Source organism: Mustelus asterias, chromosome 22, assembly GCF_964213995.1.
Source record: "Mustelus asterias chromosome 22, sMusAst1.hap1.1, whole genome shotgun sequence".
In the NCBI taxonomy this organism is placed as follows: Eukaryota; Metazoa; Chordata; class Chondrichthyes; order Carcharhiniformes; family Triakidae; genus Mustelus; species Mustelus asterias.
In genome coordinates, this window is record NC_135822.1 from 21,488,963 (window position 1) to 21,511,075 (window position 22,113).

The 22,113-nt window shown below is 41.9% G+C and overlaps 1 protein-coding gene across 9 annotated transcripts in view; it reads left to right on the top strand.

The window, feature by feature from the left end:
• The window catches only part of ubr4 (ubiquitin protein ligase E3 component n-recognin 4), a 174,588-nt gene that overhangs the window by 113,177 nt on the left and 39,298 nt on the right, over positions 1 to 22,113 (top strand). For all 9 annotated transcript variants that reach the window (XM_078238861.1, XM_078238862.1, XM_078238865.1 and 6 more), the window contains 14 exons: positions 4,891 to 5,035; positions 5,164 to 5,249; positions 5,403 to 5,490; positions 5,994 to 6,187; positions 6,984 to 7,223; positions 9,270 to 9,408; positions 9,612 to 9,737; positions 10,943 to 11,071; positions 11,290 to 11,633; positions 14,094 to 14,184; positions 18,478 to 18,562; positions 18,782 to 18,909; positions 19,028 to 19,157; positions 20,144 to 20,301. In XM_078238861.1, coding sequence (XP_078094987.1) covers positions 4,891 to 5,035; positions 5,164 to 5,249; positions 5,403 to 5,490; positions 5,994 to 6,187; positions 6,984 to 7,223; positions 9,270 to 9,408; positions 9,612 to 9,737; positions 10,943 to 11,071; positions 11,290 to 11,633; positions 14,094 to 14,184; positions 18,478 to 18,562; positions 18,782 to 18,909; positions 19,028 to 19,157; positions 20,144 to 20,301 — 2,083 coding nt within the window. The remainder of the gene's footprint in view (positions 1 to 4,890; positions 5,036 to 5,163; positions 5,250 to 5,402; positions 5,491 to 5,993; positions 6,188 to 6,983; positions 7,224 to 9,269; positions 9,409 to 9,611; positions 9,738 to 10,942; positions 11,072 to 11,289; positions 11,634 to 14,093; positions 14,185 to 18,477; positions 18,563 to 18,781; positions 18,910 to 19,027; positions 19,158 to 20,143; positions 20,302 to 22,113) is intronic.

Consider the following 22,113-nt stretch of genomic DNA (forward strand, 5'->3'; position numbering starts at 1 on the left):
TAGGTATGACTACAACCAGTGTTGAGTTTTCCCCTTGATGTCAAGGACAGTCACTCTCATCTCCCTTCTTGAGTTTCAGCTGTTTTGCCTATGTTTGGGCCAAGGCTGCATAGACGTCGGGAGCCAAGTGGCCCTGTCGGAACCCAAACAGCATCAGCATGCAGGTTATTTGGTGCGCAAGTGTCACTTGATTGCACTGTCTATGACACTTTTCATCACTTTGCTGATGATTGAGATGAGGCTGATGGGTTGTAATTGGCCAGATTGGGTTTGCCCTGTTTTTTTGTGGATAGGAAATCCTAAGCAATTTTTCACATTATCAGATGGTACTAGTATTGGAGCTGGACTGGAACAGTATGTCTAGCTACAATAGTTGTTTAATTGTCTACCACCATTTACGACTGGATGTGCCAGGACTACAGAGCTTTGATCTGATCCATTGGTTGTGGGATTGCTGAACTCTGTCTATCACATGCTGTCTCCAATGTTTGGCAAGTGTGAAGTCCTATTGTAGATGTTGACACATAAGTTGACCGTTGGAAATGGGGTTTTGGAGGTTCCTGAATTTGGACTTACTGAATTACTTGTATGCTGAACATAAAATGTGAGTGCCAGTGTGGATGGGTGGCTGCCATTTTGAAACATGAAAAACATATAAAACTGATAATTCATATTAAATTAATTGTTAACAAATGCCTTTGACCACAATGAAAGCATTTGAAAACCAATTAAATTCATTGTCTTCGGCCTCCGATGAAGAGTTCATGGAATTCATTGAGACTTTTTGGCTATGGAATCATCAGAAGCATCCCACTTTGGATCAAATGCGGTGCTTTCAGTTTCAGGATCATTCGTCCATAACAAATCATCTCTCACTCCACCCATTGAATTGGATATTCCACATTTTTTGAGTGCTCTGATGACAGTTGTGCACTAACATCCCATTAGTTGATGACAAAACCACACAAGACATCAAGCATTTGTATTTCCACTCTTTATGAAGGCTTTTCCTCTCTCTCACAAGCGGGAGGGAGATTAACAACAGCCCGGATTTCTCTTCTCTGTATCCATCCATAAATAGACAGGTGCTTTTTGATTTTTGTTTCCCCCCGTTTACGTAAAGATGATGTAGTGACACTGTCATCAGACTAGTAATCCAGAGGCCCAGGCTAATGTGCAGAGGAATGGCTGGTGGAATTTAAATTCAATTAATAAAACCTGGAGTTGAAAGCTAGTTTCAGTAATGGCGACCATGAAACTATGGTGACTATCTGGTTCACTAATGTCCTTTAGGAAAGGAAATCTGCCAGCCTTACTGGTTTGGCCTACATGTGACTCCAGAGCCACAGCAATGTGGTTGACTCTGACTGCCCTCTGAAATGGCCTAACAAGCCACTTCGTTCAAGGACAATTGGGGATGAGCAACAACTGCTGTTCTTTCCAGTGATGCCCACATCTCATGAAATAATTTTTAAAAACTGGTGGCGTATTTTCCCCAATGCTTAATTTTGGAGTGATCCAATCCTCTATTAATAAACCCACAGCAAATCTGAGATGAGATAAAAGAAGAGGGTTGGTTTATCTTATATACACACACACGCGCACACACAAACGCACACACAAAATGCAGGAAGAGGTTTTGCAACATCAGTCCCTTTTGCACTTGGACATTAAAAGAGGGATAAGGGAAAGAAAAAGATACAGGGCAAGACCACGATTAACGTCTCCTGAGTCCAGAATCAGAAGTCCAATGGTGTCTCCCTTTAGAGGTTAGCAGGCTGAAACTTGCAGGGTGATCAGTCTTCCCAGAGTGGGGACTTCCATGATGGAAGACGGCATGCAGAGATGAATTTAGTTTTGCAAACACTGATACAGGAGTTCTGATGTTTCCAGTAGTATAGTGTGTAGATGAGGGCCAGGCAATTTACCTGGACAAAACTTTTTCCCCTTGGATGACTGCCTGGTATCAGTTCCACACAGCAATATCACGTCGAACAACTTGGAGGAGGTCATGTGACATACCTCCCACCCGTTCTCCTGGGCTTTGGACAAAGGATGTATTTCTTTAGGTCCGGAATCTCAGGATATTTAATATAGGAGTCAGCGTCCATTTTGTTCTTGCAGACATAGCATCTCCATGGCCAGAGTTCCTCCGTTGAAATGTAAAAGGTATTGGTGCATTTCTTTGGAATTTGATTTGCTGCTTTCACAAAGGGCATTCGTGCCTCTTTAAAGGTAAAGAGGTCCCTACTGGTTTCTGAAGGCAAGAAGTTTCTCAGTTTGAGTCAGGCAGGTCAGTTTGTCCATTTTAAATACAAGATAATTTTATAAAGTAGCCAGTTTGACACATTTTTTTTCTTCCTGTCTTTTGGACGGGGCATCTCCATCAACCATCCATTTATTCCTTTTGGCTTGAACATGAATGGCTTGTTGAGGCACGCATTGAAAGATTAAACTACTGACTTTAGAACCCCTGGTTTATCTGCAATTTCGGTGTTAGCTCTCAGACAAACCTTGTTCTCCTTGTTGATATGGAATCTGAACATGACCTATGCCAGTAAGCCATGGGGCACCTATTCCACATTATCAATCCATAACTTCACTCCATCATCAACCATCCAATCGTTGTCATGGACATGCTTAAAAGTTCCTGTAGGAACTTGATTTTTGGCATGGTTTTACATTTTAAAGTTACCATAGGTATTAATTTTGTTCTGTTGGTCATATAGGTGAGTACCACTGAATTTCGCCATCAAATGCTCTGTGGTTTTCACTAGAACTGTTTTCAAACATTTCCATTGCATAGTTCAGTTGCTGGGCACATCGAAATTCATGGGCATTTCCTCCGTGTTGCACATGTGGCATAATGGGTACTTGTGTCATTACTGCTGATGAGATGAAAAGCTGGAATCTGGTCATTTTAGCATCACGATGTCGCAGTTGTCTCTAAGCGATCTTGGTCTGATAGCACCAGAGCGTGGTGACCTCTTGCGAGCTGTTCCCAGTATAACCCTCTAATTTTATCTTTGACTCCCCTTCTGCACTTTTAAAACTGAACTCTAACTCCTCTAAACTGTCCTGCAACATTATGTATAGAGATATATAGATATATATATCTATGTCCTTTCCTTCTCCCCTATGTACCTTATGAACAGTATGTTTTGCCTGTATAGCATGCAAGAAACAATACTTTTCACTATATCTCAATACACGGGACGATAATAACTCAAATCAAATTTTGATTCCATAAAGCATCTACACAATTAGCTTCTGCACTGAAATCTCTGCCAGGTCAAGGTTTAATTTGACCTGCTTAAGAAGGTATATCCACGTTGCATTTCTAGTGACAATGAAACCTTTCTGACAATTTTCAAGGACCAATTTCAATACATGCTTCTCATAATCAGGCCAGTGTCCCTTTTCTCATAAGACATAGGAGCAGAATTAGGCCATTCGGCCCATCGAATCTGCCCCGCCATTCAATCATGGCTGATATTTTTCTCATCCCCATTCTCCTGCCTTTTCCCCATAACCCCTGATCCCCTTATTAATCAAGAACTCGTCTATCTCTGTCTTAAAGACACCCAATGACCTGGCCTCCACAGCCTTCTGCGGCAAAGAGTTCCACAGATTCACCACTCGCTGGCTGAAGAAATTCCTCCTCATCTCTGTTTTAAAGGTTCGTCCCATAAGCCTGAGGTTGTGCCCTCTGGTTCTAATTTTTCCTACTAATAGAAACATCCTCTCCACGTCCACTCTATCCAGGCCTCGCAGTATTCTGTAAGTTTCAATAAGATCCCTCCTCATGGCGCATTTGGTCATGCAAATCTTCAGGGTGGGTTCCTCCTTCTGTTCTTGCAGTTTTTTTCTTTAACACCAAATTTTCTCACTGCAGCACAATCACTTGATGAGTTATCAAATGTTACGACTTTTAGCTTCATACTAGTTGTGTTTTGTTGGAAGACTCATTTCTGTTTGTTGCTTGCAATGTGGGATCTGATCTGTGTGGGTGTGCCTTGAAACCCCGCTCATCTTTGCAACCCATTCTGTATTGTCTGCTAGATCCCTTGGACCCAGTTATAAGGTAAGTAAAACTTGCATTTGAGGGACCAAAAGTTGAGGCTGACCACCAGTGTAAGTTTAGCATGTTGTGGCTGAAAGTATGCTGAGTATATACAAAAAAATGCGATTTTATTTTAGGGTTGGGGAAAAATGGGATCGTCTTGTACCCCACAATCTAAGGTTGTTGTTTCATTGTCCACTACCATTCACGACTGGATGTGACAGGACTGCAGAGTTTTTACCTGATCCGTGTTTGTAAAATTGCTTGGCTCTGTTGCATGCTGTTACCCTGTTTGGCAAGTGTAAAGTCATCTACTTCAGACCCAAGGTAGATAGATCAGAGTATTTTCTAAATGGCAAGAAAGATTTAGAATCTTAAGTACAGAAATTACTAAATGTTAGTGGGCAGATGGGAAAAAATAACTCAACAAGTTTAAATGGCATGTTGGACTTTGTCTCGTGGGTGCTGCAATACAATGAGGTGGAAGCTGTGCTTAGCTGTGCAGAGTTCTGGTTAGACCCCCTTGGTGAAGCCCAAGGGCTTCAGGATTGGGTTGCCACAGATGTTGCAGTGACTCTTCAGAGAGTGAAGTCCAGGATCGGGACATGTGTGGAGCCAGCAGCAATGGGAAAGAGGGGAATTGTCTGGAGAGTCAGATCAGGAGCTGGTTAGTGGGAATGGGGGGCATTGGAGTGGGGGTACTGAGGAGGTTGAGAACAGGGGACATGAAGTAGATGTGATGTCAGGTATGCCATGGGAACCCACTACCTCATGGTGGTGATTCGATTCATTGCCCATATCTATATTTTTTGATTTGTTGTGATTAGGAGCTCTGGCAAATCACAGCAAGAGCTGTTACTGGACCTGATGTGGTCAATTTGGCCGGAGCTTCCAGCTTATGGACGCAAGGCTGCGCAATTTGTGGATCTGCTGGGATATTTCTCGCTCAAGACTCCACAGACTGAAAAAAAGGTAAGAAAATGTCAATAAAGTGTGGCTGACGACTGTTATATGACGATTGTTGTAGAGATTTTGATTGCTTTGCAAGTTCCTATTTTATTGGTGCTGAATATGACTTGTCATCTTTGTTCTCATCCTAGCTGAAAGAATATTCACACAAAGCAGTAGAGATTCTTCGTACTCAGAACCATATTCTCACCAACCACCCCAACTCCAACATTTATAAGTGAGTAATATATTTGTTTAAACGTCTGTTCTTTGACATAAATGAGTATATCATATGTTGATCTGCGACTGTTGAAGAGGTGCTGCAGTGTGCTTTTATGCTGCTTAAATAATTCATAATGTTTCTATTTTTTCTGCTTTCGTTTTGTTCCAGCATGCTGTCTGGTCTAGTCGAGTTTGATGGCTATTACCTAGAAAGTGATCCATGTCTTGTCTGTAATAACCCCGAGGTACCATTCACTGTAAGTATAGAAGTACACCTGGAAGAAAGTATAGAAGTACACCTGGCTCAGTATGTGCCTGACATTGCAATAAGCTCTACCATTAAGTTTTATCCTTTCCTCTGGAAAGTTGTTCCTTGAGGATGTAAAGACTTGTGGTCCTCTCTGTCATTGTCAGCAGTTTCTTCCACGAGTAATATTGTTTAGTCATCTGCTCAGTTACTTCTCGGGTGGTTTTGAAAGAAACCGATTGTATGGCTTTCTGTTGATATGGTCTGTCACAGTTAAATCAGCATGTCAACAATGCCGTCTCTCAGAAACCCCCCACTTCCCGATGATTGAGTGATGTCCCTTTTGGGTAAAGCGGCTTCTCAGAATAATGTTTGCATCAGAGAGATCAATAGTTGAAACTGGCCTAAGGAATGAATCTCACACTGAACTGTTAGTTGCCTCGGTACATTGGTTTTCTCGTGTACTTTATCCACGTGAATTAAAACTACCAAAATTTTATCTCTTTTCTTCAGAATATTAAACTTTCATCAATCAAGGTAGACACACGCTACACGACCACGCAGCAAGTGGTGAAACTGATTGGCAGTCATACCATCAGCAAAGTGACTGTGAAGATTGGAGATCTAAAACGCACTAAGATGGTTCGCACCATCAACCTGTACTACAACAACAGAACTGTGCAAGCTATTGTAGAACTAAAAAATAAGTGAGTATCTGGCAATGACATTAATGTCCTTGTAAACAATGATGGCTGAATATTTAGTCTTAACCTTTCCAAAGTGCAAGTTCCAAGTATCCATAAGCAGTCTGTGCAGTTGGCATATTGATTCTGAGTGAATTATTGTGTGCTCGGGCTATATTAATAAATATCATCTTGCCACTCTTTATCCTTTGAGGTGAAAGCTTTGATTTGATGGTAGCGCTCTCATCTCTGAAGTGGGAATTCATGGGTTGCAGGCCCCACTCCACAGACCTTAGCACATAATCTGGCCTGACGCTCCAGTGCAGTACTGAGGGAATGTGGCACTGTCAGAAGTGCTTTCTCTCCGATGAGACGTGAAACCATCTGCTCTCTCAAATAGACGTATAGGATCCCATTACACTATTCAAAAAAGATCATGGGAGTTTTCCTGTTGTCCTGGCCAATGTTTATCCCTTAGTCAACATCACTAAGTCAAATGCCTGGCCATTTATTTCATTGTTGTTTGAGGGTTTTGTCATGCATACATTGGATACAGCATTTCTCCAGCAGTGACTACACTTCATAATTGGCTGTGAAGTGCTATGGGACATCCTGAGGACTTGAAAAGGCTGTCATTATTACAAATTCTTTCTTGAACGGGAACCACAGCCAGAAGGCAGTATTTGCCCTTTCTGCTTGATCATTTTAGGTGATTTTAATGTCAGGATAATCGAATACTTTAAATTTTACAGTTTATAATGTGACTGAAGTCAAACATAGTGATTTTTGCCTCACCAACTACGTGACCTTCTCTCCTTAGGCCTGCTCGTTGGCACAAAGCTAAAAAAGTCCAATTAACACCAGGTCAGACTGAAGTGAAGATCGATCTCCCGCTCCCCATTGTAGCATCCAACCTCATGATTGAATTTGCAGACTTTTATGAGAATTACCAGGCATCAACAGAAACCTTGCAATGTCCACGTTGCAGTGCATCCGTTCCTGCCAATCCAGGCGTCTGTGGTAACTGCGGGGAGAACGTGTACCAGTGTCACAAATGCAGGTGAGTGGGGATTATGGACAGCCGATGCTATGATAAAATGAGAGTAAAACAGTAACAGAACTAAACTTACTTTATTGTGGAGTTTAGAGAAATCTCTAGTGCTGCTGTATTTATGACATTTGGATGGTATTAATGTATTTTACTGGCTATCAATCACTGCTCTGTGAATCTCCCTTCGTGGTCATTCTGAATTGGGGCAAGACGATGGCACAGTGGTTAACACTGCTGCCTCACAGTGCCAGGGACCTAAGAACATAGAACAGTACAGCATAGAAACGGCCCTTCGGCCCACGATGTTGTGCCGAGCTTTATCTGAAACCAACATCAAGCTATCCCACTCCCTATCATCCTGGTGTGCTCCATGTGCCTATCCAATAACCGCTTAAATGTTCCTAAAGTGTCTGACTCCACTATCACTGCAGGCAGTCCATTCCACACCCCAACCACTCTCTGCGTAAAGAACCTACCTCTGATATCCTTCCTATATCTCCCACCATGAACCCTATAGTTATGCCCCCTTGTAATAGCTCCATCCACCCGAGGAAATAGTCTTTGAACGTTCACTCTATCTATCCCCTTCATCATTTTATAAACCTCTATTAAGTCTCCCCTCCGCCTCCTCCGCTCCAGAGAGAACAGCCCTAGCTCCCTCAACCTTTCCTCATAAGACCTACCCTCCAAACCAGGCAGCATCCTGGTAAATCTCCTCTGCACTCTTTCCAGTGCTTCCACATCCTTCTTCTAGTGAGGTGACCAGAACTGCACACAATATTCCAAATGTGGTCTCACCAAGGTCCTGTACAGTTGCAGCATAACCCCACGGCTCTTAAACTCCAACCCCCTGTTGATAAAAGCTAACACACTATAAGCCTTCTTCACAGCTCTATCCACTTGAGTGGCAACCTTTAGAGATCTGTGGATATGGACCCCAAGATCTCTCTGTTCCTCCACAGTCTTCAGAACCCTACCTTTGACCCTGTAATCCACATTTAAATTAGTCCTACCAAAATGAATCACCTCACATTTATCAGGGTTAAACTCCATTTGCCATTTTTCAGCCCAGCTTTGCATCCTATCTATGTCTCTTTGCAGCCTACAACAGCCCTCCACCTCATCCACTACTCCACCAATCTTGGTGTCATCAGCAAATTTACTGATCCACCCTTCAGCCCCCTCCTCTAAGTCATTAACAAAAATCACAAATAGCAGAGGACCAAGCACTGATCCCTGTGGCACTCCGCTAGCAACCTGCCTCCAATCCGAAAATTTTCCAGCCACCACCACCCTCTGTCTTCGATCAGACAGCCAGTTACCTATCCAATCGGCCAACTTTCCCTCTATCCCACACCTCCTCACTTTCATCATAAGCCGACCATGGGGGACGTTATCAAACGCCTTACTAAAATCCATGTATATGACATCAACTGCCCTACCATCATCGATTCCCGGCTTAGGTCACTGTCTATGTGGAGTCTGCATGTTCTCCCTGTGTCTGCGTGGGTTTCCTCTGGGTGCTCCAGTTTCCTCCCACAGTCCAAAAGATGTGTTGGTTAGGTGATTGGCCATGCTAAATTGCCCCTTTACGTGGGGTTACAGGGATAGGGCGTGGGTAGGATTGTTGCCAGTGCATGCTTGATGGGCCGAATGGCCTCCTGCTGCACTGTAGGGGTTCGAGGATTCTATGAAATTATGTAACTCACAATCCAGTAGTTAAGTTTCTTCAATATTGTTGGAGCATACTCCAGGCAAGTGTTTCACACTGGGTTAGGAGTGAGTTGCTAACCTCAGAACTCCCAACCTCTGATCTGCTTTTTAGTCACAGTGATTATGTGGCTAACCCAGTTCAGTTTTTGGTCTGTAGTAACCCCAAGGACATTGTCTTTATTTGCGCTGAGTTAACTTGATTTGACTCCGTAGTCTGTTGAAAAACTGAATTCTGACTTGAGAATGATCTTGCTTTCAGTTCCTGTTGAGTCTTTTGACTTGCGAGGCTAACATCTTGAGCAAATTCTGATCATTATGAGTAATTCGGCTTTGTCTTTACAGGTCTATTAACTATGATGAAAAAGATCCATTTCTGTGTAATGCCTGTGGATTCTGCAAATACGCCCGGTTTGATTTCATGCTGCATGCCAAGCCATGCTGCGCAGTGGATCCGATTGAAAATGAAGAGGACAGAAAGAAGGTGAGGTTGCCTGGGGAAATATTCTCATTCAGTTTCTGACTTTTCCGGTAACTAATATCCTTTCGCTTTGATGTACTAAATTTTGGGAATGTCTACTTAAGAACTCAATGGACTCCAGCCCTTTCGATACATTTTGTCTTTCTGTTGTTTAAATCGCTATGTTGTCATTTTTCTAACGTTGTGTTTTGGTTTTTGTCCTGCAGGCAGTCACAAACATAAACACTTTGTTAGATAAAGCTGATCGTGTTTATCATCAGCTGATGGGACACAGGCCACAGCTTGAAACTTTGTTGGTGAAAGTCAGTGAGGCGGCTCCTGAGAAACCACAGGTAAAGGGTGTGTTGCTTTGGTTGGGTGACAGCACAACAACCTCGCCCATTTATATCCCTTGAGTCATGAATGGAATCTCAGCTAGCGCGTCACAGAAATATTAAGAGAAGCAGACACAACAGAGTGGCGACTAAAAACTGCACTGAATAGGTGCGATTAAAGATTACTTTTAAAGGTAGACATGGATGGATGGTAAATGGATCCAGGGAGGGAGCAAGGGAGTTCCAGTGTCAGAAATAATTCTCTAGAATAAGAATGTGAAACAAGCTATGCCTGGAATGTCCAGCAATTATTGTGTCTTTTCCGTGATTAAGTGGTGAAGATTTATTTACCCCATTCAGTTCTTTACATTTGACAGCTACGATTTTGAGTTAATTTACATTCACTGTAGATGTGCGGGTTAGGTTGATTGGCCAGGTTAAAAATTGCCCCTTAGAGTCCTGAGATGCGTAGGTTAGAGGGATTTAGCAGGTAAATATGTGGGGGTAGGGCCTGGGTGGGATTGTGGTCGGTGCAGACTCGATGGGCCGAATGGCCTCCTTCTGCACTGTAGGGTTTCTATGATTTCACAGCATGACCCAGCACAGGAGGAGGCCATTTGGCCCATTGTCCCAATGCCAGCTCTCCAAAAGCTTTCTGTCTAATTAATCTGAATTCACTGCTCTTCCCCCATACTCTGCAAATGATTTGTATATATCCAGTTCCCTTTGGACAGTCCATATTGAATCTTCCAGGCAGTGTATTCCAGATCTCACCAACTCATTGTGTAACAGAAAATTCTGCTTCTTTGCATTTGGAGCTTTTTGCCTATCTGTGTGCTCTGGTTACCAACATCCTGCCAGGAGAAACAGTTTCTCCCCCATCTACTCTTAACAAATTCCAATGCTGTATTGAACACTTGGACTTTCTTTGCTTTAAGAACATTCCCAGACTCTCCATGTAACTTAAGTCCCTCAATCCTGGTACCAGTCGCGTAAATCTCCGCTGCACGCTACCCTTGACATCTTCCTATAGTGCGCTCAGAATTGGCCACAATACTCCACTGGGGCCAAACCAATGACTGTTAATGGTTCAATATAACTCCTTTGTATTTTATATTCCGTTTATAAATCCAAGCATCCTATCTTTTTAGTAGCTGTGGGAACGGGTTGCGTTTTGAAGAACAAAAAAATATCCTTAGTCATTGTTCTCTCCTATTTCCTAGGATGATACCAGTGGTGTTGCTGGAATCAGTTCAACAGCAGCAAGTGTGAATCGCTACATCCAGCAGCTGGCTCAGGAATATTGTGGAGATTGTAAGACATCCTTCGATGAGTTGTCCAAAATCATTCAGGTAGAAAAACCCAAAGAAATATAAAGTTTGTCCAACATATGTAAGACTTAACAAGCAGTGGACAGGATGAATGCAGTTAAGATTAAATGTTTTGTTATTGTGGTGATTGAATGTCTGGGTGTAAAAATGTGCATGATTTTTGAACTTGCGTTTAAATAAGAGATTAATTGGGTGTGTGACTCTAATCGAACAGTTTGAACATTTTACTTATTTTGCAGAAAGTCTTGGCTTCACGGAAGGAACTGCTGGAATATGATCTTCATCAACGAGAAGCTGCAACAAAGTCATCACGGTCGTCAGCTCAGCCCACATTCACAGCCAGTCAGTATCGAGCTCTGTCTGTCCTAGGCTGTGGGCACACCTCTTCAACAAAGTGTTATGGTTGTGCATCAGCTGTTACTGAGCACTGTATAACATTGCTTCGTGCCCTTGCTACCAACAGCACTATCCGACAAATCCTAGTTTCTCAGGGCCTTATCCGAGAGCTGTTCGATTATAACCTACGGCGTGGTACTGCCTCAATGAGAGAGGAAGTCAGACAACTGATGTGCTTGCTGACTAGGTATGTAGGGGGGAGGGTCAACTCCTTGACAAATATTAAAGGGCAGCGTTTCTGCAATCAATACATGAAATCGATAGTCTGTGTTTTCTGTGTCTGGGTTGTATCTGTTAGAATATTTAACAATCTTTTCTGGAACTATCATTTCAGAAGGTAGACAGAGTGTGCAGTGCTGCATCCAAACAGACCAAATATGCATCTAAAATAGGCTGACTTTCCTTTTTCTCCGTGCCCTTTCTGTCTCTCTCTCCGTTACTCTTCCTATCAGATGTGTTTGATTGTGCTGCAGACTGAACCCAGCTGCAGCCTCCAGCACAGGGTTGATGTCAAATCAGAAGACTGGAGTTATTGAAGAGTCATTGTGAGACTTGCAGTGGCAACATTCTTTTTGTTATTGTTTCCTCTCATCAGCCGTTGTACGCAGAATGTCTGATTTCAAAAAATGTTTGGAGAATGCTGCAAACACCGCCTAGAAACAGGAATGTCCAAATCTGTGCCCTGCACCTGCCACGTACGTTAAGTACTGTGTATCAATGTACGAAGACAGCAGGATTGCCTAATGCCAGGCTGGAGACAGACAGGAGGCAACTGCATCCACTGCTATGCTTTGTATCTTGTTGCCTCTATGCAAGGCACCAAAATGTTGCTACAATCTTCTGTTTTAATGAGGTGAATCTTGAGGTTGAGCATCAGAATTTTCTTTAAAAATGATTTGAAAGATAATCATGGCCAGCCTCCAAAGTAACACAAACCCTGGAATTTAAAGGTGCAGTTACTTGAAAAAAGAGCCTGACACGGTGCTGCCCTGCCCCTCTTGCTTTTCCATCAGTGATATTTTATGTGCTGTCCATCTCTAGCCTGAAGGGGATGAAGAACTTGCTCCTGTAAATTTAATGGATTTTGCTCAGCCTTGCTCCACCCCCATTCCGGGCATATCCCCAGAGAGAGCATAGTTATATTCAACAACAGCCTTCAGTAGTCTAAGATCTCAGCCAGAAGAAGTGGACTTTGAAATCCGAGGTTTTCATTTTTAAAGTTAGTTGAGTTCAAAGGCACGGGAACAGCTCGTGGCTCTGTGAAATCATTGGAACGTTCTTTTAAAACATTTAATCATTTCAGTTTGATTAATTACTGGACCCGAGCAGTGTATCAGAGAAAAATCCTGTCACATTATTGAACTTATATGGAAAATGTCAGTATTCTCACTGGAGAACATTGCTTTGTAGCTTGCCTGATCTAAATCTAAGTACAACAGAAGGTGGACAAAGCAGGATCAACTAGGATTTAAGTTGTCAGACTAACGTTCACCTGCTAGTATTTTCTACATTTGTTAACATTTAAATGAAAGTTTCAAAAGAACAAACTTGCATTTATATGGCAACTTTAACATAGTAAAGGATGCTGAATGCTTCATAGCAGCATTATCAAAAAAAATTTGAGCTATTAATGTGGGTGACTAAAAGCTTGGTCAAAGGGGTAGGTTTTAAGAAGTATCTTAAAGGAGGAGAGGCAGAGAAGCCTATGGACTAGGCAACTACAAACATGCTTGCCAATTGTAGGACAGTGGGAATTGGGAATATGCACGCAACCAAATTTGGAGGAGAGCGGAAATATCTGAGGGCTGGAGAAGGTTTCAGAGATTGGGAAGTTGGGGATGAGGCCAAGGAAGGATTTGAATACATGGGTGAAACTTTTGAATTCCAGGCTTTGCTGGACGCGGAGCCAAGCTAGAGCAGATAGTACAGGGATGATAGTTGAAAGGAACTTGGTGTGAGTAATAATATGGGAATAGGAAATTAAAGTTGCAATCAGTTTAGCTCAGCCTCAGATAGTGGCTAGAGAGGAGGAGGATGTCGCACCTTATGTGTGCTCAGCATATCCTAAAGCCCTTCACAGACAAATTACATTTGAAGTGTAGTTGCTGCTGTTATGCCAAACAAACATAGCAGCTAATTCGCACACAGCAAATTCCAACCAGTGACCAATTGAAATTAAAACATAAATGCTGGAAATACTCAGGAGGTCAGGCAGAATATGTGGAGAGACACTTCATGTTGGTGACACTTCAGCTGACCTTGTCAGAAGTAACCAATTTATCTGATTTTGTTATGTTGAGTGCTTGTTGCATGGAGGCAAGATCACCAAAATAATTTGTTGCTGCTCTTTAAATAGTGCTAGTGGATGTTTTATGTCTACCTTGTTGGGCTGATAGCCTTATTTATCTTAGTGTAAAACAGTGACATGGCAGTACTCCTTCACTGCTGCACTGAAATGCCAGCCAAGATTATGGACTGAAGTCCTGGTGTGGGACTTGAACCCCCACAATCTTTCGATTCTGTGGCAAGAGTGCTACCAGTTGAGCCAAGCTGATGTTTAATGCATTTGCTGGAAGCTGTTAACTTGCTTAGTTACTGTATTGTTTCTCCATTTATATAACCATCATATTTTGCTCTTTACTTACAGAGACAACCCAGAGGCAACACAGCAAATGAACGACCTAATTATTGCCAAGGTTTCAACTGCACTGAAAGGACATTGGGCCAATCCTGACCTGGTGAGTATAAGGATTTGGGCCTGCAGTTGAAGAGAAAGGAATAGTGTTTGCCAATGTTCTCAAAAAGCTGCCTGCAAAGTTTTATCGGGCTTTAGAGCACAATGTCACTTTAAACTGCGCTCCCTACATAGGATCTATGACATCCAGCATTGGGCAGGCAAGCTGATCAGCTAGTCAGGTGGAAGAATTCAAAGAATAGGAAAGCAGGGACTATAAATCACATTTAAATCATTGTACAGAAATAAAGACTGAGGCATACATATTGCTTTAAGGGAGAAATGTAAATATCAGAGCCCAAACTTTATCATTTTAAAAACATTTCCAATTTTTAAATATTCATAGCAAAAGATTTAATTCATTTTTCAGGGCTGGAAAGCAGAAGCAATAATTGTAGCCTAGTGCCAATATTCCCTCTTAATTTGCTTTGCTGTGCATGACCAGTTTATTTCAGTGCATGGTACGTTTATGTATTACATAATATATATATTATATATTAAAATACTGCACACCTGCGATATTTTACAGGCAGTAACATTGAGCAGAGTGTGTGGTACCTTTCTGATTGTTGCATGGCCGCATGCACAAAGCTTAAGCTTAAAAACTCAACTTACTCCTGGCTTAAATTTTCATTGGGCTTACAGTGAAAATAGTGTTTAAATTGTTGAAGATCACAACATATCAGTGGCTGATAATTGATTCCATCTGTAAAGAGTAGCGATGCAGCCAATGGAGGAGAAGAGCATCACTGACAGCAACTTTCAGATGGTGCTGTCAGTTCTACACAGTATTAAGCCATTATTGGGGCTTGCAAATTCCAAGCCAGTGAGTTTCCACTTTAGGCTTAATCAGCGATTTCTATGCTTTGAGAAGTTCCTCCGCGTTTTGCTGAAAATAATTTGCATATCACAATGTAAAATCTGCAACATGAAACTAGGCAATTAGGCAGTGTTTTAAAACCTAATTTAAACTTTTTTCAAAATATTCCTTGACATTTTGAAGAGTGGTAATTTGATGCAGTTTGATTAATACACCTGGAAATTAGTATTGAGTAAAAAGTATTTTAGTCAGTGTCAGTCCACAACCTATCAGTAACCCAATTTTAAATTACTTTTAAAAAAATATGAAGAGCTATTTGGTCGTTATATTGGGGTACTATGGTCAGCTTCTTTGTAGATTTGTTAAAAAAATATATACTTTCAAGGCTTTTAAAACATGTCTTGTCTGTGTTCTTGAACGTCAAAGGACTAGCTTAACTTGAGGAAACTTGAGGTTTCTCAAGCAAGTGCTGTTATCGGAACCTAGGATGTTAATTAATTCAGTTAGGTGGTATGGGTAGTTTTTTAAGCAAGGTTGTCTTTTGGTGTCATTTTTTTTCTTAAACTAGTTCAAATGATTATGGAAACCTGAACCTAACGTGATTGAATTCTGCAATTTTTGCTTGGGTTACGCTGATTTCAGGCAAAATGCACCAAGAAAAACAGCACAGTTGAGTGGAAACTGTATTCCATTGTGAACTAGCTGGTAGCTCCCCTGTGACAACCAGACACCATGACTTATGGTATAGTGCAATATAATTTGGAGTATTGTGTACAGTTTTGGTCACCTAGTTACAGGAAGGATGTAAATAAGATTGAAAGAGTGCAGAGATGGTTCACAAGGATGTTGCCGGGACTTGAGAAGCTGAGTTACAGAGAGAGATTGAATAGGTTGGGACTTTATTCCCTGGAGCGTAGAAGATTGAGGGGAGATTTGATAGAGGTGTATAAGATTTTGATGGGTATAGATAGAGTGAATGCAAGCAGGCTTTTTCCGCTGAGGCTAGGGGAGAAAAAAACCAGAGGGCATGGGTTAAGGGTGAAAGGAGAAAGGTTTAAAGGGAATATTAGGGGGGGCTTCTTCACGCAGAGAGTGGTGGGAGTGTGGAATGAGCTGCCGGATAAAGTGGTAAATGCGGGGTCACTTTTAATAGAATAGAAGATAATAGAAACCCTACAGTACAGAAAGAGGCCATTCGGCCCATTGAGTCTGCACCGACCACAATCCCACCCAGGCCCTACCCCCATATCTCTACATATTTACCTACTAATCCCTCCAACCTACCCATCTCAGGACACTAAGGGGCAATTTTAGCATGGCCAATCAACCTAACCCGCACATCTTTGGACTGTGGGAGGAAACCGGAGCACCCGGAGGAAACCCACGCAGACACGAGGAGAATGTGCAAACTCCACACAGACAACTCCACACACACAAGTGTTTTCTTAACATTTAAGAAAAACTTGGACGGGTTCATGGATGAGAGGGGTGTGGAGAGATATGGTCCAAGTGCAGGTCAGTGGGACTAGGCATAAAATGGTTCGGCACAGACAAGAAGAGCCAAAAGGCCTGTTTCTGAGCTGTAATTTTCTATGGTTCTATGGTTCTAATTCCTTGAGGTCTCACATTTGATGCCATGTTCAGTGTTGAGACGACTGATCACAACTGGGGCAAAAAGGTTTATTTAATCTTTATATACCTGCTGAGGGAGGGGACCATGAGCCAGGATTTTGACTCCTTGTTGCTGTTCCATAACCCTGTTGAGAAGCGCAGGGGAGAAAATGTAAGGCTTTAATGTTGGTGCAGATGATGCAACACATTAGCACAGAATTGGAATTATCCTGTGTTCTGGAGGCTCCACTTAAAGAACACTGGGCCAATCTGATCAATTTAAAAGTTGAGTGAGTGGGTAAGAACATGGCAAACAAATATAATATAGGGGAGTGTGAAGTTAATCGCTTGTTGGAAAAAACAGAGTATATTTTAATGGTGAGAAAATGGTACTCGGAGAATCCTGTGTTCAGGTACAGTAAAGAATTAGAAAAGCAAGTAGTATGTTGGCTTTTATTACAAAAGGATTGGGATATCTTACCACAATAATATAGGAATTTGGTGAGACCACACCTGGAATACTGAGTACAAATTTAGTCTCCTTACCCAAGGAAAGATTTATTTGCCTTAGAAGGAGCGCATTGAAGGGTCACTAGACTGATTCCTGGGATCAAAGGATTGTCCTCTCAGGAGAAATTGAATAGGTTGGACCTATATTTCCTAGAATTTAAAAGAATGAGAGGCAATCTTGTTGAAACATGTAAAATTCTTGAGGAACTTGACAGGATGGATGCTGAAAGGATGTTTCCCCTGGTTGAGCAGTCCAGAAGTAATTTCTGGATTGTCCAGCCTCTCTGGCTCTATTTTTAAAAAGCATTTAGACAGTTACATGAGTAAGATGGGTATAGAGTGATATGGGCCAAACATGGGCAATTGGAACTAGCTTAGTGGTTTAAAAAAAAGGCGGTATGGACAAGTTGGGCCGAAGGACCTGTTTCCATGCTGTAAACCTCTATGATCCTATAAGTAGGGTTCAGTCTCAGGATAAGATCATGGTCATTTAGGAACGAGATGAGAAATTTCTTCACTTTCTTCAAATTTTCTACTCCAGTGAGCTGTAGATGCTCCGTATGTTCAAAACCGAGGTTGATAGTTTTTTGGGTACGAAAGGAATTAAGGGATATGGAGATAGTGTGGGAAGGTGGAATTGAGATTGATTAGTGGAACAGGTTTGAGGGACGAATGGCCTATTCCTGCTCCCATTCCTAATGTTTCTTATATTCCAAAGTGACTTTAAAAATAGAGAACCACTTTCTATATTGGGGTACAGTAGTTAGATTCTTAGCAAATTGACAAAGTAGCATTCAAAAGCTTTTAAAAAGTATCTTGAAAGTGTCCCTGCACCTAAAAGAAACAGCTTAACTTTCAGTGCCTCCTCCATGGCCTGCATGCACGAGCAATTAGCAGAGTCTCCCTGTGGTAATTAATTGTCTGGGAGCGAAGTCAGTCTGTCTTTCCATGGGCGCTTGGTGAAGACAGGCTTGAGCTTGCCTGTGCAGTGTTTAATAGCCTCTTAACATACAAGTTCAGTATTTGAATATTTTGGGGAAAATTGCTTGAGGAAGTGGATGAGTGAGATACCTTTGAGATGTAAGATGGTTACCACCACCCACCTAACTACACCAAACTCATTAAAAAAAACTTCTGGAAAAGAAAATTGGGGAAGATACGCGAGAGCACTGGCTAAACATAAATAAAAACAAACATATATTCACACTCGCTTTCTGGCTATTTCTTGCTCACATATTCTTGCACATTCTCATAGACTGTCAAACCCGTCCTCATGCCCCACCTCCTCACATGTACCTTCACACTCATTAACATTTTCCCTCTCTCTGAATTTGGTATGTTTATTTCTACTTTCAGGCTAGTAGTCTTCAATATGAGATGTTGTTGCTGACTGATTCAATTTCAAAAGAAGATGCATGCTGGGAGCTGAGACTTCGATGTGGTAAGCTTAACTCAGTGTGAAATTATTTAATAAAGCTCACAATAGCAAGCAGTCTCATTTTCTAAGTTATAATGAAACATTGTCTTTAACATTTATTTTCATTATAAAACCTAAACGTCTACGGAAAATTAGTTTAGATCAATTCAAAACTGCATTGTTGCTGGACCACATAGATTTTGAATTACTGCATTGTGTCCCGATTTGTTTTTCCATCCATAGCTCTGAGTCTGTATCTGATGGCTGTGAATATTAAGACCCCAGTGGTTGTTGAGAACATCACTCTGATGTGTCTGCGTATTCTACAACGACTGATTAAACCACCTGCCCCAACCAGTAAGAAAAACAAGGTGAGCCCGCGTACTGGTGGTGAATACACTTACTCAACCTATCTGCTCTCTGATCTAATACATTGATCCAGTTGCTTCTCTCTGTCTGGTTTATCACTATGCTCGCTCTCTTCTGCAGGACACCTCAGTTGATACACTTACAACTGTCAAACCCTATAGCAATGAGATACATGCACAGGCTCAAGCATGGCTCAAGAAGGATCCCAAAGCATCATATGAGGCTTGGAAGAAGTGTCTGCCTGCCAGAGGTAGAGACAACCTTCATTCATGATTTCTGATTTCAGCATATTTACAGGTTTTAATGGTCCATCTCTAGGTTGGTGTGTATGTACAAAGAGTTACCACTCCTGATGAGTAGAAATGCTTTGTTCATACTGTTATATATTATCAACAGGAATCTGAGGTGATTTGGAATGCTATAGTGTTTATCTGTGCTGCAGAATCCTATAGCTAAACGGCTTACTGTGCACAAGATTTCCAAAATAAAACTTTAATTGCTTCATTTTCTCCAGCAGTAGGAGAAACTGACATATTCGTTCATTTAAATAATCTCTAAGGAATGAAGTGGTTTGCTGAGTTCTTCCTTCTTTCTTTGATCTTCATTTCCCCCGCTTTAGGATGCAGCAGATAATCACTGCCAAGTCTCTGTCAGCACTGCTTTTGATGCAGCTGGTAGAGAATATATTTTAAAAGGCTCAAATTACTTGTGACAACTGGTCACCCATTTGGCAGCACCTATTGATGGTGTGCTTGAGATCAGAAGCACATTGATCGGAACTTGCTAGCACGAATCGCCATCCCACTGCAGTATTTGGAAAGTCTACACACTGCGCCACTGTTATCTTAATTTGCATAATGGACCATTGCCCTTGCTCAGTTGACTTTGATCGAATGTGATGTGACATGTGTCTGAGCATATTGGATCCTGTAACAAACAGAGTAGGGGTGCAAGCCAGCGTCAAGTTGTGCAGTTCCAGGGAATATACTGAACCTGGCTAAGTGACTTGAGCTGCTCTGCTTTATTTTAAGAAACACAAAACAAGTGTTGGCAAATTATGCAGAATCAGGTCCTTGCACAGTAAAAAAATTGTGAACGAAATAGACGATGAAATGATGGATTCATTTCGAACCATTCCTCTGGATTGAAGTCCATTAGTTAATTCTTTTGTGCATAGATGAAAGCTTTGTGATAACACAGTGATTGATTTGTGATTCATTTCCAACTCCCAAACAGCTTTGGACACTGAAGGAAAAACGCAAAGTAAAACTGAGCTACGACACCTCTATCTGATGGAGAAGTACGCATGGAAATGGAAGCAATTCCTGAGCAAACGTGGAAAAAGGAATTCACCATTAGACCTCAAACTAGGACATAATAACTGGCTTAGACAGGTAATGGGCAAAGATGGTAACACGAGGATAAAGGTAAAAGAGCAAGACTGGTATGGGCCATTTACAGCAAAGATTTACCACCCATTATCTTCAATATGTGTGTTTAGCTGTAACAAGCATATTCAATTTTTTCCTACCCTCACATACTGAGTGAACTTTTCCCCAGGTCAGGACAGGGAGAGAGAAGTTGGCAAGTAATAGTCTTTACACAGGAAGTCTCATTGATTAGGAGCATAAACATCAGCAGAAGCCAGGTGGGCAGAATGACCTGTTTCTGTGCTGTAAATTCCATGTAATCTACCATTTTCTTCATTTTGTAGAGAGACTAAGACTGGAATTCTCTGATGTTGGATGCCCTGCACCATTGCCAATGATAACAGAGAATTTGGCATTCAACCAAACCTCCATTCACTGCAGCAGAACCGGAGAATCCAGCCATTGTTTTTGTTCAGTACAGCAATTGCAATCCTGCACGAATGGCTGTTCACAATGGAGGATCATTGACTCATATCTTTAAGATATGATTATAGGTTAATTATAATTAAAATTGGTCCCAGCAAATTTAATGCTGTGCCCTCTTTAAACCTGTGCCCAACAAAGACTCGCAAAGACTTGTCCACTTGCTTGTGATTACTTTCTCACATTGCTGTATGTGGGAACTTCACAAAGGGGAAGACTTGGGCACCAAGCAGGAGGTGGGGGAACCTATGGGCTGGGAAGGAGGAACTGAAAGTGCAGAGAAAATTTTAGGGACACCTCTGAAATGGAGGAGGAAGAAAGCAATGGAAAGTCTGATAGGATGATACACCCAGGAAGAGGACATTCATCAATATGTCTTTGCTGATTCTTTGAAGAGGCTATCCAGTTAGCCGCACTTTCCCCATAGCATTGCAGTTTTTTTCCTTGTCCTTTCTATCCAATCCTCTTTCGAAAGTTACCATTGCATCTGCTTTCGCCACAGTTTCAGGCAGTGCATTCCTGATCATAATACGTTTCCAAGTGAGCTTTGAAGAGATTTCCAGAGGGCAGGAGTTCTGACTCCTGAGCAGCAGCAGAAGGCCTGAGCTGGAAAATGTGGCTGAACAATTCACACACGACAATAGACAAAGCCACAGCAACATTTGCAGACAAAATTCCCAGTGTTGATTTTCTGGGACTTGACAAGATTCTGGAACTTGGGGTCAAAGATGGTGGATTACTGGGAGGGAGTATGGACCTGAGTTCTGGATTAGCAAAGGTTTGTGAAGGTGGGAAGAGTGTGAGGTAATTATTTCAGAATAATACGGTTGTGGTTTATGATTTCAGCAATGATGGGGATGAGATCAGATGCAAGCAACCAGTGTTCTAGAGGTTGTGTGGACCAGGTATTGTGAGACAGGGATTGAGATCAAAATGAAAGATGTCACTATTGTAAAAGTGTGCATAATTTATTTAAAATGATGCAAGATTCCTGAATCCAGGCATGTATCTGTCATAATTAAAATGAGAGCCACAGTCAACTTTCCTGCTGTGGCCCCTAATAGCAATAGTTTTGCTTCGTGTGAACTAATTCATCTGGAAGGAACAGGTTCATTCTTCACATACTGTCAAACCTTTGCAATATGCTTCTAATCCTACCCCTGACATTGACACGGAATTCAACAGCAATGCTGCACTTGTTCACTCCCCGCTGAGTGGGTGGTCAGGGGTCTGTCTCCCTCACTGGTTGGGTGCCTGTGGAGTCCCCCCTGCACCCTGGGGCTAGGTAGTCGAGCCCCCCCTCCCCCCGGGTGGGTGGGTGTAAGTCCCCCTTCCCTGCTGACTGGGCAGCTG